This window comes from Hoplias malabaricus, chromosome 16, assembly GCF_029633855.1.
Source record: "Hoplias malabaricus isolate fHopMal1 chromosome 16, fHopMal1.hap1, whole genome shotgun sequence".
Taxonomy (NCBI): Eukaryota; Metazoa; Chordata; class Actinopteri; order Characiformes; family Erythrinidae; genus Hoplias; species Hoplias malabaricus.
In genome coordinates this window covers 20418054-20439292 of record NC_089815.1, presented here as the reverse complement: position 1 = coordinate 20439292, position 21239 = coordinate 20418054, and the positions used below count along the sequence as shown (strand labels likewise).

Below are 21239 nucleotides of genomic sequence, written 5' to 3'. Positions count from 1 at the left end.
ACAAGCACTCATGCAACCACATACCATCAGTGATGCAGGCTTCTGAACGGAGCGTTGATAACAACTTGGGTTATCCTTGTCCTCTCTGGTCCGGATGACATGGCGTCCCAGTGTTCCATAAAGAACTTCAAATTGTGACTCATCTGACCACAGAACAGTCTTCCATTTTGCCACACTCCATTTTAAAAGACCTCTGGCCCAGTGCAAACGTCTGAGCTTGTGGAGCTTGCTTAGAAATAGCTTCCTCTTTGCACTGTAGAGTTTCAGCTGGCAACGGCGGATGGCACGGTGGATTGTGTTCACTGACAATGCTTTCTGGAAGTATTCCTGAGCCCATTCTGTTATTTCCTTGACAGTGGCATTCCTGTTTGAGGTGCAGTGACGTTTAAGGGCCCGGAGATCACGAGCATCCAGTAGAGTTTTATGGCCTTGACCCTTACGCACAGCAATTGTTCCAGATTCCCTGAATCTTTTGATGATGTTATGCACCGTTGATGATGATAACTTAATAAGGGACTGTTTTCCTCACAATAAATTTGGTGTTTTTTTTAAGAAGAAGCAGTTTGTATTAAACACCTTCTCCCTCACTGTGGAGAACATAAAGCATAGAGTCATGGCTCTGGTTCATCTGCTCCTACTGCCGGCTGTACTGCTGCCCCTCGGTCACTCAGGTAAGTGTCACACACACATAATCACACACACAGCCTGTGTTGTCCAGTAGCTCAGTGGATTGTCAGCTTTCTGTTCCAAGGGTTGAGGGTCTATTTTTGGTTGTGACTGCTGTCTTCTCTAAAACAGCTATGAACCCTATACTATTTATAGCGCTCTGGTAGGTTAATTGTGTGGCTGGGGAACCCCCCAATGCTACACCAATAAGGGTCCTTTGCCAAAACTCCAGCACTACATTGGCTCACATTTGAAACAGGATTAAACTGTAACGTGCTCTGGATAAGAGAATCTGCCAAATGCAATCAATGTAATTGTGAACAGCTCCAGTGTTTGTGAAGACTGGGACAATGTGGAATCTGTATTATATAATTAGAACAAGATACAATGTAAATGTATTCAGATTAAAATGAATGATTTTTTACTTATTTACACGTATCAACACATAAACTTCTTAATTCTGAATATCACCTAAAACCGATTAGTAAACTTGAACAGTCAGTTCTATATACACTTTTTGGACATTTAAAAAAAATATACATACCAGTAAGTACTTATAACCAGCAGGTCTCTGTACTGAAATCCTGTACCTCTCTCTGTCTCTCTCTGTCTCAGCCAGTGTGAATGTGTGTATCGTGAATGGCACAGTGGCTAAGCCCCACTCCAGACCCTATATGGTTTCTGTTCAAGGAGACAGGGAGCACGCCTGTGGGGGGTTCCTCGTGTCTGATCTCTTTGTCATGACGGCTGCACACTGCTGGAAAAAGTATGTTAATTTTAAATGAAAAGTTTTGGGCAAACTGACCTTTCTTATCTGATTGACACTTGTGCCTAGTTTCTGTTTGTTTGCTAAATTGAAAATGCACAAAAATAAAACATGGCCGTGTAAAGATTATGGCAGATTTATTCATTGTCTGTAAGCGCTTATACAATTCAGGGTCACTGTGGGTCTAGTGCCTACCCGGAACCACACCAGTCCTTGGCAAGGTGACACACACAAACACACTTTTTGAGTCGCCAATCCACTTAACAATGTGTGCTTTTGGACTGTGGGAGGAAATCAGCAGAATCCACGTGCACACGGGGAGAACACACCAAACTCCTCACAGACAGTCACCAGAGCAGGACTTGAACCCACAACCTCCAGGTCCCTGGAGCTGTGTTACTGCGACACTTCCTGCTGCACCACCGCGCCGCCCCATGGCACATTTAGTATATATGTCAGTATATTTCTTGTTTAACAGTACTGTATATTTAACATTATAGTATTTTTGAAGTTGACTCGCTGAGAAAGTAACCCCGTATGTTCAGTGGAGCTGAGATACTACACTCATCACAGTTGTAAATAATCTTTTTATCTCCAACACAGCAACTTTACATAGGAAAGATAACTTAGCTTGTTAAATCTGACATGATATTAGGTCACTGGCAGTTTGTTGGATGCTGGCTTCACACGTATCAGAAGAAGCATGTGCTAGTCTTCACAGTTTGTCAGCATGGTGTGATTGTGTGTAACATAGTAGTAATGACAGAGGTGGACAATTACTAAACTGGGGAGTAAACTGAGTAAAGAAATACATTTTTCAACAAGTTTCTGTCTCCTGGTTCCTCTAGGAGTGGACTGGATAAGGCAGAAGTGACAGCAGTGATCGGAGCTCATGATCTGAAGTCCAATGACTTTGAGCGTATAGCAGTAAAGGAGCACCACATTCATCCAGAGTTCCATTACCCTGCCCCCAGCAATGACATCATGCTTTTGAAGGTAAACGCTGCTATTTACTTTCAGCCTAGCTTTATTGTACAGGTATTGATATTAGGACATGCCTTTCAGTGTATTCTAAAATTAATAGTAACTTCTCTGAGTATGAAAGGTATGTTGTGATGAGTGTGAGGAACTGAAATATCAAGCCCTTAGGGTTTAAGGTTAATGGTCTATACGCACTACAACATAGGAGGATATTTCTGCTAGAAATAGATACACTAGCACTTTAGTTACATTACACCTCAACAGAATAAAGGACTCTTACGAACTCATTCACTAAATAGAAATCAACTCTACACTATTTCTATAGGATATTCAAGCCCACTTTGGTTGGTGAGGCTGTAGAGTAGAGGTATTCAAACTGTGGGCTGTGTGATGGGAACAGGTGACAAGCAAAATTGTAAATGGCAAAAAATAAATATTTATATTTAACATTTTCATATATTTCACTAAGGGCGGCACGGTGGCGCAGCAGGTAGTGTCGCAGTCACACAGCTCCAGGGGCCTGGAGGTTGTGGGTTCGTTTCCCGCTCCTCCGTCTGTGAGGAGTTGGTGTGTTGTCCGCGTGGGTCTCCTCCGGGTGCTCCGGTTTCCTCCCACAGTCCAAAAACACATGATGCAGGTGGATTGGCGACACAAAAGCGTCAGTAGATGTTAGTGAATGTGTGTGTGTCTGTGTTGCCCTGTGAAGGACTGGCGCCCCCTCCAGGGTGTATTCCCGCCTTGCGCCCAATGATTCCAGGTAGGCTCTGGACCCACCGCAACCCTGAATTGGATAAGCAGTTACAGATAATGAATGAATGAATGAATATATTTCACTATCCATTTTGGTGATGTTGGTTTATTACATTATTACATTACATTATTACATTATTACATTTATTACATTAATTTATTATTTACATTAATAAATGTTTATTTAATGGACTAATAGTACACAAAAATTTTATTTTTCTTCAACTTAAACCAGACTAAATCTGAGAAGAATTCAATGATTAAAATAAGACTAAATGTAATACACATTTTAGTCTAAAGACTAAGATTGAAACTAAATAAAAATCAACTGCTAGAAATAACACCGTGTCCGTGTCACTGCAGCACTGAGAATGATCCACTACCAAATCATACTCTCTGCTCTGTGGGGGTCCTGACCATTGAAGAGCGACAAACAATGTGTGCACAGCAACAGATGGACTACACTCTGTAATTGTAGAAGTAGAAAGTGCTCCTGTATGGTCAGTGAAGCTGAGACAATGGACAGTGAATATAGAAACAAGGAAGAGCACATAATATTCTGATATGATGCTGTATTGAGTTTACACGAGAGAAACAAACAAAATAAAAACATAAAGGTTTTACCTAAAGAACTGGAATAGAATTGAGGAAAGTTATGGACTGGATGAGGAGAAGAAAAAGATGTTATGTTCATATGTGGTGAATAGAGGAGAAGCATTTAATATACGCTGCCGTAATATCCATGTTGATGCATTTGTTTTGATGAGGTGTTCTCAAAAAACTATTGTGTGGGTCTTTGGGGGGTGAGCTGAGTCTTTCCCTGTTCTGTTTTAACTCTTACACAACTGCTCACTCTTTGATTTCTATCAGAAGTTTGACAAGAGGATGATTCCAAGGGTTCCACTTGTGAGTCTTGGTTCCTCCCAAGGTTTCTTCCTCCAGCCTCAAGGGAGTCCTTCCTTGCCACTGTTGCATTTGTCTTGCTCGCATGGGGCTTTCTGATCCACATTGTTATTTGTTCTGATACCAGTTCTGTAAAGCTGCTTTGTGACAACATCACTTACAAAAATGTGCTATATAAATACATATTGATTGATTGACTGATGACATCACAAATGTGTGCACCTCAAAGTGACAGGGACTCAGAGCAGGTTTAAAGTAAGAGTCATGAGGCTGTTACACCCAGTGCTGTTAGTAACCTTACTGATGCTTGAAGAATACGAGCCCAGAACAACATTCAGCAAATGTAATGTTGCCCAATTTTCATTCTCCCACCATGCTCCATCATCCAGATTCTCTCACATTAATCAAGTTCAGTTTTGTTTACAATATTTAACAAATTTTCTTGCCTTTGTTACAGCTAGGAAAGTCGACTGAAAACATCAAGAATGCTACAAATATTTCCATCTCTAAACTCAGCAAAGGCATGGATGGGTCTTGCAGCGTAGCTGGTTGGGGAAGAATTAAAACCAAGGGAAATACAAGTAACGTACTTCTGGAGACGAACGTCGATGTCTATAAAAATTGTGAAACATACTGGAACTACAACAACATACTGTGTGCAGGTGGTGTTAAAGGTGGATTTTGTGAGGTAAATTATCCTTAAGATTAAACCCATTAAACCCAAGCAGATTTCAGTTTCCTGGACCAGGATTAAGCCTAGTCCTGGACTACCCAGCATTCTGATTGGAGATTAACTACAGAAAGTACAATTTAGTCCAGGTCTAAGCCTAATCCCTGGTATGAAAAAAAAAAAAAAAATTATCAGAAGCTTTATAAAGGTTTAGTTCAGCAGTGTGTTAACGTTGCTTATGTTTTGTTGCAGGGGGGCATTGGTGGTCCTCTGGTGTGTAATGACACTGCAGTCGGCATTGCTTCCTTCACCGAGAAGGACAAATGTGACAAACCCAAAAAACCAAATGTCCACACCAATATTTCTGCATTCATGCCCTGGATTAAGCTCATGATCGGTAAACGCCAAAATGAGTAGTAATGCACTTGTGCAAGCGTTACATGCCTCAAATCAGACACAAGGTCCAGTTTTTGTGACATATTTATTGGGGGGGATGTCTGAAAATACATCAAAAGATACAGATTTAACTGGAGATAATGCTACTGCTTTCACTCGTGCACTGCCTGCTACTGACTTCTTCACTAGCCTAGACCCACAAACATAGTAAGTAGATCAGTTTGTGCCCCCTTTTGACCCGGTTTAAATGTTGAACCACAGTAAATACAATGGATTGCTTAGAGCAACGTAATGTCCATTAGAATAATTTTTAAAAAATTAAGGGGGTGGTGTTTTCCATATTGTTCACTGTTGTTAACCATTAACCAATTAACCAATGTGCCACACAAGGCCTGAGTACATTGTGGAGGAATTCCTAATGTAAGTTTGTCCCACATTCAAAAACAGGGGATGTAGGGAGGAGCGCTATGTGCATGTGTGTGACTACTCAGGTCAACCACTTGGAAACGATGAATGGCATTTAGTGTGCAATGCTCTGCTTTTGTCCAAAGGTGTGTGTGTGTGTGATCGTATTGCCTCAAAGCATAGTTTTTAAGAGGTTGGAACTATGATTAGTTGAATTTTATGTTTGATGGACATTACTATTATGGTGTAATGTATAAATATTTTGTTGATGTATATGTTATTGGGCTTGTCTTTAGATGATACAGACAAGGATTCAAACAGAAGTGTGATTGATAAGGGTTGGGAGAATCAGAGCAGTGTGGTAAGTTTAAAATGGTAATGTTAAATATAATTGTTTTATACATTATTTTTTGTCAGTGAAACCCTTTCTATTTTTATGATTGTGTTAAATTTAATATGTTTTTTGTTATTATATTTGTTAGGATTTTATATGTTGACTTTTAATGTTTTTGTTTCTCTTTGTGCAGAGGGCTGAGTCACATTTTTGTACCTTTGGATTTATTGATTGATTTGATGGTGGAACTGAGCTTAATATTAATATAATTGTGGTTTAATATTAATATAATTGCAAGTTTTTTAAAAGTAGTCACTTAAATTTTATGGGTATTTTTTTTTCACATATTATTAGAAAAACTTAGTGTGGTGTGTAAAGCCCTTCTAGCTGTCAGGAACCACGGAGCGGACTGACGGAGGCGGACGCACTTGCTAAAACACAGTAACTTTTATTTACAAGACAACCATACAAAGACAGACTAAGATAACTAGTGAGAAAACTTAAACAAAGAAAGACTGAGACAGAGAAACTTGGAAACAATGACTTGGACAGAGAAAGGGAACTGGACATAGAAACCTAGGAAGAGAGAGCTAAACATACAAAGAGAAAAACAGACTAATCTTAGACAGAACTAAATAGACACTCGAACAGCTAGAACTAAAAAGACACAGAAAGTTAAACAGACTAAACTTGAATATAGACATAAACTGAGTAAACACACAAACAGACAAAAGAGATACAAAGACTGACTTGGAGGGTATACGAAATAAGCAAGACAGACAGACCAGAGAGTACAAAACAAAGGTGAAATGTCCGACCAACAGGAGAAACACAAGGGAACTTAAATACAAGACACAGACAAGCTACACCTGGACAGGTAACGAGGGGGCAGGGAAACAGATGAGACACAGACGAGGAGGCGCAACAAAGGCGGGACTAGGAAAACAACAAACAGAGCCATGTGCTGAGAGCGAGCACATGGCCTTAAAAAAACAGACATGACAAGACTAGGGCGTGACACTAGCAGTGAGAGATATAATTGCCCTTGTTTTTGTGGATGATATCTGACTATACTCTAAGTGAATAAAAACCTGTAATTTTACTCTTGATTTTGGTGGAATTGTTCTTTAATGGCCATATGCTGAAACCGGTTGTATTTAAAGAATGTAAAGTTAAGAGTTGACTGAGTATGGATGAAGAACTGTCATTAGACCATCATCTAGAACTTGATGTTTCATTATAAATAAACCACTTGTTTTGCATTAAAACCATCTGTCCTCTCATGCTGAATATTGTAATGATAGGTTTATGAAATAAACAATGTAAAAGGATGTAAAAAATCCCCACAAAAGGATTCATGTTCATAATGAAATCAAAGATGGAACCCATGAAGAGAGCACATTTATATTAATAAATACCTGCGTAATTAATGTATTCTTCCTACACTCTTAAAAATTATGGTTCTACAAGGGTTCTTTATTAAAGGAAATGGTTCTTTGTGTAACCCCTATTTGGGTACCATTCTGGTAGTTATAAACATTGTAACTTCATTGGCATTCACTTTCTAGGGCCTTATAAGCCAATCACAATCAAAAAACAAAAGTATGCAGGGTTTTATTAAAATAATAAAATGAATATAAATTCCTATTTTTGTCATTATTTAAAATGTATCATGTTTTGGTCTAATTTCCCTTCCAACATATGAATTAATTACCTTTATTATTTATCTATTTTCTTTCCTGTGACAGGTCATTTGTCTGTTTTAACATCTGATGGCTTCTTCGTTAAGCTGGGTTACATTTGCATCATGAAAGGGTTCTTCATATGGATAGAGAATGGGTTATAGATGGATCTATATAGCACCATTTAGAGAAGGGTTCTATATGGCACCAAAAACGCTTCCTCTATTGTTACAAGCTTGACATCGTAACAATAAAAGAACTTAAAGGTGCTATATAGAATAATCTATAGCACATTCTCCATCAATCTGAAGAATCCCTCCATTCATTGATTATTTGTAACCGCTTATCCAGTTCTAGGTCGCGGTGGGTCCAGAGCCTACTTGGAATCATTGGGCACAGGGCGGGAATATACCCTGGTGGGGTGCCAGTCCTTCACAGGGCAACACACACACACACCACCACCCCCGGACACTTTTGAGTCGCCAATCCACCTACCAACGTGTGTTTTTTGGACTGTGGGAGGAAACCGGAGCACCCGGAGGAAACCCACGAGAACACACCAACTCCTCACAGACCTGGAGCGGGAATCGAACCCACAACCTCCACGTCCCTGGAGCTGTGTGACTGCGACACTACCTGCTGCGCAGAATCTTTTAATCATGCAAAATTTTCCTCAAGTGTTCTTGGTTCTATATAGAACCATTTTCTTTACTAAAGAGCCTTTAAAAATTTTGCCCTTGACAATGCACAGAAATATAGTAGTATCATATTAATAATTATTATATTATTGCAAAAGATCCAACATCAGAACATATAAATGTCAATATGCTACAGAAACACAGCATGTTGTGTAAAACACTATGCTGATAACTTTACCACTAACTCCACTAGAACCCAGATAAAATCATCTGATGAAATGTTTATTCTTATCTTTGTTTTTTGGGGTGTTTCCAACTTCCTGAAGATGGTGAAGGCTACAGAGGAGCCTCACAAACCTCACAAATTTAATACAAATTAAATTCAGAATATTTGGACTTCACAAGTAAATGAAGCTGTGATGGGCTTCACAGTTTTGTGCTGCGGTACCTGAGAGTTTGTGAACCCTTTAGAATTTCTCTACATTTCTCAAAAAACATTTGTGTTGAGGAAGATAAGGCAATATTATCTATGAGTGAGAAAATTATATGAATTTTTGCTTTCAGTGCGTGTTGTGACTTCCTTGTAAACATCTGTTAAGGATCAGTCCTGCACATGACCTGATTTTAATCTCACTCCTTCAAACAGAACAGCTTCAACTAAAAAAGTTACTTATATGAACTTCTTGCCCCAAGTTCTTCCATTGGATTAAGATCAGGACATTGACTTGACCTTTCCAAAACACTAACTTTATACTTTTTAACTGTTCTTTGGTAGAATGAGATCTGTGCTTAAGGCTGTTGTCTTACCACATGGTCCATGTTTTCTTGAGATTCAGTTAATAAACAGATATCCTGGAATTTCCCTGAACAATTTGGGAGGATTCAGGATTCAACGTTCCCTCAATGATGGGCAAGCTGTACTGATACCTGAAGTTATGTAATAACAATTTTGGCAGTAGGACAATGCTCAAACTTCTCCCCTCAGCCGTATATATACCCTGCGAACTCAGTTCATGTCCATGTCAGACAAACTTGCTGCACTTGGCTCACAAAACCAAGGGCGTAGAATTAGTATGGACAGAAGTGACTAGCACTGACTAGTTTTTCCTTCTAGGTTTGAGCACTGACTAGATTGTATTGTATATTGCACTTATTACGTTTTGTTTGCACTGGCCCTTATTCTGACAAGCGTCTGAACTTGAGTTTGAGTTTGGACTCTAACCTATTTGGACACTGGAGTGGAGCTGACAGACTACACCCATCACAGATGTAAATAACCCTTTTATGTCCAACACAGACAGAAAGAGAATTTCATTATCATTAAGCTGCTACTGGTAATGTTTCCATTGCTTTCATTGGGCAATATTTCAGACGCCCAGGTGAATGCAGTATCACAGCCATCAAAAACCATTGCTATGAGAAAATAGCAACATATATTTAGCCAATCATGTTCCTTGAACTGGACACCTCAGGGAGTACATTGTCTATCGCCCTAAGCAGATCAGTTAGAGGTGAATTCAGGACACCTGGGATTATTTGTAAAGAAACTACAGGTCAAAGAACTCGGTCCACACACACACACCTTTGGACACTTTTGAGTCGTCAAACCACGTGTGTTTTTGGACTGTGGGGGGAAACCGGAGCACCCGGAGGAAATCCATGCGGACACAGGGAGAACACACCAATCTACTCATAGACTTGAATACACACCCTCCAGGTCCCTGGAGCTATTTGGCTAAGTATATTTGTGAGTGTAAACTACTAGGTGAAGTGTAAAATATTAAATTAATATTAAATAGTAGGCACTTGTTTGAGGTCATTGTTTTACTCATAATCAGGCAAATGTCACATTAAATTAGACTATGATGTGTTATACACTGTAAATAGTTGACATGCTTTGATTTGGAGTTGTATACTTTATTCATTTGGATTCCATTTTTCTCAATATATGTAGGTGTATGCTCAGATGTTTCAAGATGTAGACATTCATCAGGTGACACAGTTGGAGCAGACATATGTGGATGCAATTCATTGCTTGAGGGCAGACTCTGGCCTTAAAATATGCTACAGTCGACGGTACCAGCTACTGGACTCCAAAGAATAGTAAGCTGAAGTGTATAAAATTATTTTGATATGTTAGACCTGTGCAATCACACTGCAGTGGACTTGCCCTTTTTTCCAGCGTGTGTTTCTGCTTTGTGTCCAATGATTCTGGATATGCTCTGGACCCAACGCAACTCTGATCAGAATGAGGCTGTTACCAATGATCAATGAATGAATAGTGTGGTGCCATGTATGAAGATGTAAATAAAAGTGAAGGAATGTTAAAGAATGTACACAGCTGCAGATACCTTTCAAAATGACAAGGGAAGAAGAATAGCATCAGAAAATAAGTTTTAATCAAATTAAAATATAAAATTAGTCATATTCCATGGTTGGAGAGCAGCAGTATATTATTTTCAAAATTGAATAACTGCTTACAGATTATCTGAAGTTTTGAGAAACCAATTAGGAATATACCCCTCGGCAATACACATATTTATTGTCATATAGTAAATAGCAAAAACGTTAAAATGCCAGTGCAATTGTGTCTTAATATTGAATTGAGAAGATGAAAAACTCAGTGATGTATCTGTTGAATGAATAAATAAATAAAATTGTCTTAGTTCTGATGTAAGAGTTGCAGGACCGTATATATCCACGAGATGGCGCCCAATAGCTGTAAAAGAAATGGAGTATGAGTAGAACCTGGAAAAAATGTGGAGAATTAAGTAATTTATTCTAATGTTTATAGTCAGACTCATGTTATGGAAATTCTGCGTATTTTTATGTTGTGCTTACAAAGTGTCTCCAAATTACACCAGTTATTTTCATTCATTCATTATCTGTAACCCTTATCCAGTTCAGGGTCGCGGTGGGTCCAGAGCCTACCTGGAATCATTGGGCGTAAGGAGGGAATACACCCTGGAGGGGGTGCCAGTCCTTCACAGGGCAACACACACACACACCTTTTGAGTCGCCAATCCACCTTGTGCATTGTGTGTTTTTGGACTGTGGGAAGAAACCGGAGCACCCGGAGGAAACCCACGCAGACACGGGGAGAACCCACCAACTCCTCACAGACAGTCACCCAGAGCGGGAATCGAACCCACAACCTCCAGGCCCCTGGAGCTGTGTGACTGCGACACTACCTGCTGCGCCACCGTCCACTCACCAGTTATTTGTAGTATTTAATTTATGAACAAGCTAAGAAGCATCCGTTCATTAAACTCCACATTAAACTGCTCATTATCGTCTAATTTCCTGTAAAAATTGGTGGAGTGAGGCATTTTACCTGTTACTTTTAATCATCATGCCCTTCCTTGTCTTCCTGACATCTCCCTTTCTCTCTCTCGCTCTGTCTCTTTCTCTCTGTTATTTGGTCCTCTCTTACTACACGCTCAATTCTCAGAACATTTTCATGATAAGAAAACTAAAACAATCCCAGGACAGCATTTAATTAAAGCTCAGGCTACACATGCACTACCAGCGTAACACAGAATATACATCTTCAAAGATAACAACTTCCTTGTGTTCTTTCTCTAATGAACAATTTCTTATATTTGCATGTCCCTGATGCACAACATGTATATTACACAGATATTAACGTGTTTTATATTATTTCCTCTATGCTGTTTGATACTAAACTTAATATAACTGTGCTTTTGTAGCTTCTTGAACAACCTGGACCGCATTGCTGCCCCAGCTTACATCCCCACAGCACAGGACGTTCTGAGAGTGCGCTTTCCAACAACTGGGATCAACGACTATTCCTTTGTAGTGGAGAAGATAACTCTGAGGTAATAAGAGTAAATGATTTAACTGCTTTTGACTCTTTTTAGTAAACTAATCTTTGAGTGGAGCGGCACGGGCGCAGCTTGGAGGTTATGGGTTCGGTTCTTGCTCTGGGTGACTGTCTGTGAGGAGTTGGTGTGTTCTCCCCGGGTGCTCCGGTTTCCTCCCACGGTCCAAAAACACACGTTGGGAGGTGGATTGGCGACTCCAAAGTGTCCGTAGGTGTGAGTGAATGTGTGACTGTGTGTGTTGCCCTGTGAAGGACTGGTGCCCCCTCCATGGTGTATTCCTGCCTTGCACCCAATGATTCCAGTTAGGCTCTGGACCCACCGTGACCCTGAATTGGATGAGTGATTACAGGTAATGAATGAATAATCTTTGAGTGTCTTTATCTGATATGTAAATCTAGGAATATACACTGGTAAATATTCTCTCCAAATTTGAAAGTGGTAGTAAATGGCCTCATTATGAATTGTTATATGTTTATAAAAAAAAATATTGTTTCCAATTTTATAATGTTATTCCCCAGGCCATTATTAATGGCCTGTCAATAGTAACTGATGGTGTAGCAGGTAGTGTCACAGTTACACAGCTCCAGGGACCTAGAGGTTGTGGGTTCAGGTCCTGCTCCACACGTTGGTAGGTGGATTGGCGACTCAAAAGTGTCCGTAGGTGTGAGTGTGTGTTGCCCTGTGAAGGACTGATGGCCCCCTCCAGGGTGTATTCCAGCCTTGTGCCCAATGATTCCAGGTAGGCTCTGGACCTACTGCGACACCTTAACTGAATAAGAGTTACAGATAATGAATGAATGAATGACCAATCCTTCTGCAACTGCAACTAGAACTAGATTCAGCTTTCTTTAATTGCATACAATATCCACAGTATGCAGAACATATTATTGTTTATCTTAAAGACAAAATATATAATGATACTGAAGAAGGATATCACTGAGTAACTGTTTACATCTGACTGGGCAACTCCTGTCTGTTGTTGACTGATAATCAAATTAATCCTTGTTTGTTTATTTATTTTTTGTTTGAAAGTCCATATTCTCATATTGACTTATATTTATTCCCACACCAGAAAAAGAGTTAAACATCCACTAAAACACTTTGTCATGGCTGCCTTTAGACAGCAGGTCAGAAAGGCCTAAATATCTAATTTGTGGCTATCATTGAATCTGAAAGATTTCTCCCAACTGAAATGTAATATAACTTCAATATGACTCCGTAGGTGGCAGTGCAAACCTGTACAGCCAGATCAGAATTTATGATATAAAATTTTACATCAATCCAAACCTGACCTTGTAGTTTCAGCTTGCTGGGCACACTATATGACAAAATTAGCTTTGTGAAAAATATAAAATAAAGTTTTAATAAAAATGTTAAAAATAATCTGATTTTGGATATCAATGACATTCCATTGGCTGCATGTGGTTGTGGAGTCTCATGCAAACAAGGGTTCTCAAAAGAGGAGGGTTGGTTTACACTGTCACAATAGTTTTCTTTTACACAATACAGGTTTATTATTGCTATAATATAAATGTGAAGTTATTACTTCTGAATTAATTATATTGAAAGTGAAAAGACAGTCAACAATCTGGAACTTTTTTGTCAACAGTTTTTATTTTATATTTTTTAGGAAGTGAATTATAAAAATATTTCTCTCATAACACTAACAAAACAGCAAAATGTTGCTTGATTTTGTGAACAATATTCAACATAAACTCTATTTAGCACATGTAGGACAGTATGTGCGAACATGAGAATGGGCTTTGCAGATGTATTTCTCACATGTGCAACACAGCTTTTGTCTTGCAGTCCTTCTTCCAGGTGCAGAACTGGCACCTTTTTCTTTTGAGTTACCCAGCTGCAGACTCAGGTGGATCAGGACAAGATGCAACTCCCTGAACAGCTTCCACAATGGCTGCAGAGGCTTCTGCGCGGGACAGGCGCTCCCTTCTCTCAATACACGGGTGACAAGAGCCTTTCCCAACTGCTCAAGGAACATCCTTCTCTTGTTTTTCTTCCCTGACATCCAGGTTGGGTTGATCTGCTGCCATCAAAAGCCCGATGTAGCCACGCAGGTCAATCTCATCCATTTTTTTTCCAGTTTTCTCCATATTTGCGGAAACCCTCCAAATTTGTGTTTTCCAGGATGATTTTTTTGATGGCTGGTGTGATGAACAGGAGAAAGGTGGATAAAATGTCCTGGACGTGGGCAGCTGAATACCTTGTTGGCCCTGGAGTCATCCTTATGATGTTTGATGCTGCTGTTCTTCCCTGGTTGCTGTCTGAATTTGATGAGGACCATGCATTTTTGCCGTTCTTTGACAAAAAAAGTCTCTCTGTCAGCGTTAGGGATTTCCTCTTCTTCTTCATCTGAAGATGCATCATCCTCTGGGTTGCATTCCTCCCCATCTTCCTCTTCAGATACATCTTCATCCTTTTGTTCCTCCAGAGCTCCTGAAAATATCTCATCCAGGACCTGTTGGGCACTGAAATGTCTATTCATGGCTTCAGCCAGCAACCAACTGGGGTACTTTTATTCAGGGTCCCATCAAAGAAACTCCGACCTAAGAACTGATCATGTGTTATTAGGCCGGAGTTTCTTTTATGTGTGTGTGTGTGTGTGTGTGTGTGTGTATTAGAGAGAATTTGTGTGTGGCCTTTGAACTTTTTTCTGGTGTTTAAATGCTTTTATAATTCACGGGTCAAAAATGACCCATAAGACAATATTTGTACCCTAGTGGTGTACAGCTCACATGGAAACATAAACAAAAACAAAGTATCATTTTTTCTAATGAAGGGGTCGCTTTAGGAAAAGTCATAAAATTTCAAGTTGGAAAAAGATAGTTTAAGGTATTTTTTCTACAGCTAAACATGGTAGTGGGTCACTTTTGACCCGCAAGACAACACAAGGGCTAATAAAGATTGTAGTGGAGTATGGATCGAATAAAGAAATGAAAATTTCTGAATAAGGATTTCTTGGGACAGAACCCTACATTCCACAGACTGCGTGTGTGCAAAGACTCTGCATTCCCCCCCCCACACACACACCCTCACGCACACACATAAGGTCTGCATCAAAGGACCCTGTCCATGACCCCCCCGCCTCTGGTCCATGAATGAAAGATAACAAGCCAGTTTATGATGCTTTTAGGCAAAAAGAAGATCAAACAAAGTGTTTAAGACCAGAATTAAAAAGAACCCGTTTATGGCCCTTGGCGCCTAAATGGCTCACAAAATCAGCAGATGGCTAACAGGATTGACCTCACCCTGAACTCCTGTTAACCCATCCGCACAGGACGAACAACATGGACCAACAGCGATCCCAAGTGGACGTTTGCGAAATCACGTTTCGCCCTGTGGCCATCTAAATACATAAAGGACTTAATCGAATTTTAATAGATATGTTTATGCAATATGTAAAAATGTCACTCTCTGTTGTCCTCAGATGAACGTCTAACATCTAATGAAGTGATGTGTATTACTGTTTCAATCATTAAGGAAAGTTTCTGTCTCTGATTAGGAAAACGAATTAGTATCTAACCTCTAACATAATATTGTAGTGGGATGTAATCGTAAAACACCCAAGATATATATACATAGATGTTTGATATTAATAATCCAGGACACTCATTGTGCTATACCACAAATATGTATAAATCATTTTTGTATATACGTGAATCTTTTCTCTCTCTCTGAAACGTGAAACAAATCACGTGAGCCTCAGACCCAGGATCCAATCAAAGGAAAGATACCTCCCAATTGGGCGCCACCTTTGAAAAGAAAGTGCCCGGCTCACGTCGCTCTCTCTAGCCTCTCTCGCTTCCTCTTCTCGCTCTTCCAGCTTCCGCTCTTCTCAGAGCTCTTCTGCCGCTCTCCAGCGACCTTCTCACGTTGCGCTCACTCTCTTCAAGTGCGACGCTCTTCATTCCTCCGACGGAACGACTCAAAGACTCTAAGAAGGATCGCACTCAGCTCCAAGGGACGCCTTGTGCCAGTTAGCAGTGTGATACAGAAACTACAACGTAACGTCGAGTAACTCTAAGTAATCTTTGTGTAATCGTGTTTATGTTTTATCGCCCAATCTAAGTTTAATGTCACGACTGATCAAAGCAGGTGAAACTTATTCGTGGCCAGAGTAAGAAACAACGCAGAGATAGAAGAAAATCGTAAAATAAGTATAAGCCTATTGACTCGATTTTCAGTTCTGGAGACTGCAAGGACCAGCGAGACTTCTCGTCCAAAGCTTCCATATGGTTGGAACCTCCCACTCAGGACAGTGAGCCAGAGGGAATCCTTTCGTCTACGTCACCACGCTCTGAGTGCGCCCGAGGGGGCTTGACTCGCGGGTGACTAAATCCAGGCTGACCCAGCCTGGAAACTTCCACGGAAGAACTGCAGGAACTAAGCGGGACTCCTCCCTTCCATAACCTCAAAGAGCCTCTGTACCCGTCGAGTGGTGGAGAATCGCCGAAAAAGTAAGCTAAAACTATGCACTTCCAGAGCTGAAAATTGAATTAAGTCTCTTGATAAATTTATACGTTAATTAAATCTCAGTTAGCAACACATTAGTCACAAGTCATATCGCCTAGCTTATCTTTAAATTCGAATCGGCTTCACCTGCATTGATGCCGTGAGATTTTGAGATTATGCTATGTTAAGTGAATATTTTTTTCCTTTTAATAAAATATTTCCATTATTTGAAATAAGTGTGTGGAGTCTGTTCATTAAAAGTCTGAAAATCCTGAAGAACTCACGTAGCGATGACAGTATTCATTCTCTAACTACTTGTTAATATTTTTGTCATTTAAGTCAATCATAATAATAACAATTATCATTAGTCCAAACGTCAGTAATCAGAAGAGTTTGAATAAGGCAGATTTGGCTTTTTAGATCAAGTCACTGAAATTTTGTGCCCCCTGGCCCTGTAAAATATTATGAAATACTATCATTTTAGCCACCTCAAGTAATAAGCAATAACTCACATTTCAAATCACGTAGACAACTGTGCGGGCGGGACCCACAATACTGAGACGGTGTAGATATCAGGACAATTCTGAGTGTTATCCTCGTCACGCTTGATTTATTGTAATTTCTTGTGACAACAGTAGAAATTCTTGGATGCAATATTGTGTCCAAAGCCATCAATGTCCTCTGTCTGGCCTATTTCCTCCTTGTTAAATGAATGACAGGGCCATTACTGAACAAATTTATTCCAGACGCTAAGGAGGAAAAAAGAGCAACACAGCACATGGTCAAAAAAAAAATCAAACGTATCAATTGTTAATAAATACACTAGTGAGGCCAGTATTATTTTGGCCAAGATCAATTACTCTTGATAGATTACAAACCGGATTCCAAAAAAGTTGGGACACTAAACAAATTGTGAATAAAAACTGAATGCAATGATGTGGAGGTGCCAACATCTAATATTTTATTCAGAATAGAACACAAATCACAGATCAAAAGTTTAAACTGAGAGAATGTATCATTTCAAGGGGAAAATATGTTGTTTCAAAATTCCATGGCATCAACAAATCCCAAAAAAGTTGGGACAAGGTAATGTTTTACCACTGTGTGGCATCCCCTCTTCTTCTTACAACACTCAACAGACGTCTGGGGACAGAGGAGACCAGTTTCTCAAGTTTAGAAACAGGAATGCTCTCCCATTCATGTCTAATACAGGCCTCTAACTGTTCAATCATCTTGGGCCTTCTGTGTCACACCTTCCTCTTTATGACGCGTCAAATGTTCTCTATAGGTGAAAGATCTGGACTGCAGGCTGGCCATTTCAGTACCCAGATCCTTCTCCTACTTAGCCATGATGTTGTGATTGCTGTAGAATGTGGTCTGGCATTATCTTGTTGAAAAATGCAGGGTCTTCCCTGAAAGAGATGACGTCTAGATGGGAGCATATGTTGTTCTAGAACCTGAACATAGTTCTCTGCATTAATGGTGCCTTTCCAGACATGCAAGCTGCCCATGCCACAAGCACTCATGCAACCCCATACCATCAGTGATGCAGGCTTCTGAACGGAGCGTCGATAACAACTTGGGTTATCCTTGTCCTCTCTGGTCCGGAAGACATGGCGTCCCAGTGTTCCATAATGAACTTCAAATCGTGACTCATCTGACCACCATTTTGCCACACTTCATTTTAAAAGACCCCTGGCCCAGTGCAAACGTCTGAGCTTGTGGAGCTTGCTTAGAAATAGCTTCCTCTTTGCACTGTAGAGTTTCAGCTGGCAACGACGGATGGCACGGTGGATTGTGTTCACTGACAATGCTTTCTGGAAGTATTCCTGAGCCCATTCTGTTATTTCCTTGACAGTGGCATTCCTGTTTGAGGTGCAGTGATGTTTAAGGGCCCGGAGATCACGAGCATCCAGTAGAGTTTTACGGCCTTGACCCTTACGCACAGCAATTGTTCCAGATTCCCTGAATCTTTTGATGATGTTATGCACGGTTGATGATGATAACTTAAAAGTCTTTGCTATTTTACGCTGGGTAACACCATTCTGGTATTGCTGCACTATCTTTCTGCGCAACAATGATGGAATTGGTAATCCTCTTACCATCTTGGCTTCAGAGAGACACTGACACTCTGAGAAGCTCTTTTTATACCCAATCATGTTGTCAATTGACCTAATTAGTGTTAATTGGTCTTCCAGCTGTTCATTATATGCTCAATTTACTTTTTCCAGCCACTTATTGCTACTTGTCCCAACCCTTTTGGGATTTGTTGACACTGTGAAATTTTAAATCAACATATTTTTCCTTCAAAATGTTACATTTACTCAGATTAAACTTTTGATCTGCCATCTATGTTCTATTACGAATAAAATATTGACATTTGCCATCTCCACATCATTGCATTCAGTTTTCATTCACAATTGGTTTTGGAATCCGGTTTGTACATGGGTCCTTCTGATCATTCTGGTTCATCAAAACACCAACAGAACCTCATCTGGCACTCTGATTGGTCAACTCACCATAAAAAATATTGTGATTGGATGGAAGACCAATTCTCACTCAGTAAGTATGACCGGCTCCTTGAGGGGAACAATAAGGATGTGAGTAGAGGATATTGTGAAGCTTTTTTTCCTACTGCACTTATAATCCCTAATTACCGTTCTCAATCCGAGTAAAGAAGTTCACATCTGCTGTTGACAGGTGCATTATCTCTCTCTATCTCTCTCTCTCTCTTTCAGATTTCTCACACACACTGGGTTTATAACTGTGCCAAATGTTTTAAATACATTTGGTTTTGTGTTTCACAGATTTAATATACAGTTGTATTCACATTACGCACACCTGACACTCACAAGATTTCCTAAATAAATAAGATCCACAACAACTACAGTGAATGCACAGCATTTACACATTATGTTTGGTGAGTTTAAGATATTGAGGGGAAAAATGTGCAGAACTTGTGAACATACGTTAGTTTATGCCAGTAAGTGATTTAGACATGATGTCTGCATAGTGCCAATTGGTGGATTATTTTCTTGTGTAGCTAGCCTTGTGCCTGCAGTCCAAAAAAGTGCAAATTTCAGGCATCAGATACGTCTTGACCTCAACTCTGTCTAAACCAAGATTTGAAATACTTGTGTTTTGATATGTCCCCCACACCCTTCCTTTGTGTTATTAAAAAGTGCCTTGTTTGATCCTTATTCTCTTGGAAAAGGAATAACCCACACTCATCTTCTCTCTCCTGATGTTGTAGAACCGTATGGAGGAGAGTCTAACACTGTTTTACACCACCATTCACTCAGTGTGGTTTGCCAATGTCTCTATCATTCTCTTTCTGAACAAAATGGACATCCTAGCTGAGAAAATCAAAACATCAGACCTGCAGGTGTACTTCCCCAAATGTGCAGGTAAGATGAATCTGTTGCTTAAATCAAGCACCTTATGGGAGAGTGCAAAAAATAAAAGAAAAAAGAAACATCCATCCTCATTAAGCTGATACTGGAAACCCTGACCATGATTGTGTTCCTTCATCGGTTGTGTCTGTGAAACGGTTACTGCATAGCTCTATATCTCCAAATCTCCACTTTCTCCTTTCCGTCTGTTACCCATGGCAACTATAAAATGCACCCTTTTTGCATCAGGATTTTTGGACTTTTTGCACCTCCGCCACTATGAAAGTTGTCTGTAACATACCTAAGCTTGTAACTCTGAAAAGTGGCACTGCAGAAATATATAGAACTGTCATTATCACTTTTAATGATAACTGATTTCCACAGTAATATACATTGTATTTTAAGTTTTCCTGATAAAATCTCATAATGTTTCCTCTTTTAGAATGATTCTGCTGTACTTCAGATCAGTTTCACAACTTGATACTTTTTTCAATGTTAATTAGTTAATTAGTCTATATTCACACTCATTGTTCATTGCATTTGCCATTCCTCTTCTCTATTGGGTGCTGGCTGCAGGTAAGCCACGAGATGCTGAAGCTGCTATGAACTACATTCGTGACATGTATAAGCATCAGGCCCTAAACCAGGACAAGAAGTGTAAGAGCGTCTACTCTCACTTCACCTGCGCGACAGACACGAACAACATCCGCATGGTCTTTGGCGATGTTAAAGATACAGTGCTGATCAAGTCTCTGCAGGAGTATGGGGTGCTGTGACCAGCTCAGGACACTGAGGGTATTCCCTTGCTTCTAATGGCTGCAAAAAAAACCCCACTGTGCCCTGGTATGGACTGGCAAAGCTGGCCTGTAGTGCTCATTTTCTGGGCTCAGAGTTGTCATTGTCCACCAAATAGTTTTAGGGCTTTTTGTCTTCTTTTGCTCCTGTGTTAGATGTTGATGCAGGTCATTATGGTGAAGGTGGTTATGACTGTGCTGCTGTGTCTACTGGAGATGGAGAAGGGTTCACTGTAGAATTTGAAAGATTTACATAGATGTGAAGTAGCTTTTCTCAGATTAATATTATTAGAATAAAGGAAAATCTTTTTAAACTCTTAAGAGATCCGAAACTTGGAGACCAGAAACTATTCTAGGACTGGAAATAGTTCCCAAAACATCATACTGCTAAATGCCTTGTAAATTCTCTCTTACTTGTAAATGAATTATTTTATTTTTTCCAGTATCTCAAAACCCTTCATATATCGATTAATACATTAGTGTTGGGTCCTATTTATAAAATTCAGCATCACAATAAATTCATTTATGCTCAAAGTTTAATACGTAT

At 39.8% G+C, this 21239-nt stretch overlaps 2 protein-coding genes across 2 annotated transcripts in view; both read left to right on the top strand.

Moving 5' to 3' along the window:
• The window catches only part of LOC136671371 (guanine nucleotide-binding protein G(q) subunit alpha-like), a 75465-nt gene extending 55650 nt beyond the window's left edge, over nucleotides 1–19815 (top strand). The window contains exons 3-4 of the mRNA XM_066647044.1: nucleotides 11902–12030; nucleotides 19760–19815. Coding sequence (XP_066503141.1) covers nucleotides 11902–12030; nucleotides 19760–19781 — 151 coding nt within the window. The 3' untranslated portion in view covers nucleotides 19782–19815. The remainder of the gene's footprint in view (nucleotides 1–11901; nucleotides 12031–19759) is intronic.
• Nucleotides 614–6072, top strand: LOC136672015 (mast cell protease 4-like). Its single transcript, XM_066647949.1, has 6 exons — nucleotides 614–671; nucleotides 1282–1432; nucleotides 2284–2428; nucleotides 4524–4754; nucleotides 4989–5133; nucleotides 6065–6072. Exons 1-6 carry the CDS (start codon nucleotides 614–616, stop codon nucleotides 6070–6072), a joined length of 738 nt encoding a protein of 245 aa, XP_066504046.1.
• Nucleotides 19816–21239: the final 1424 nt, after the last annotated feature.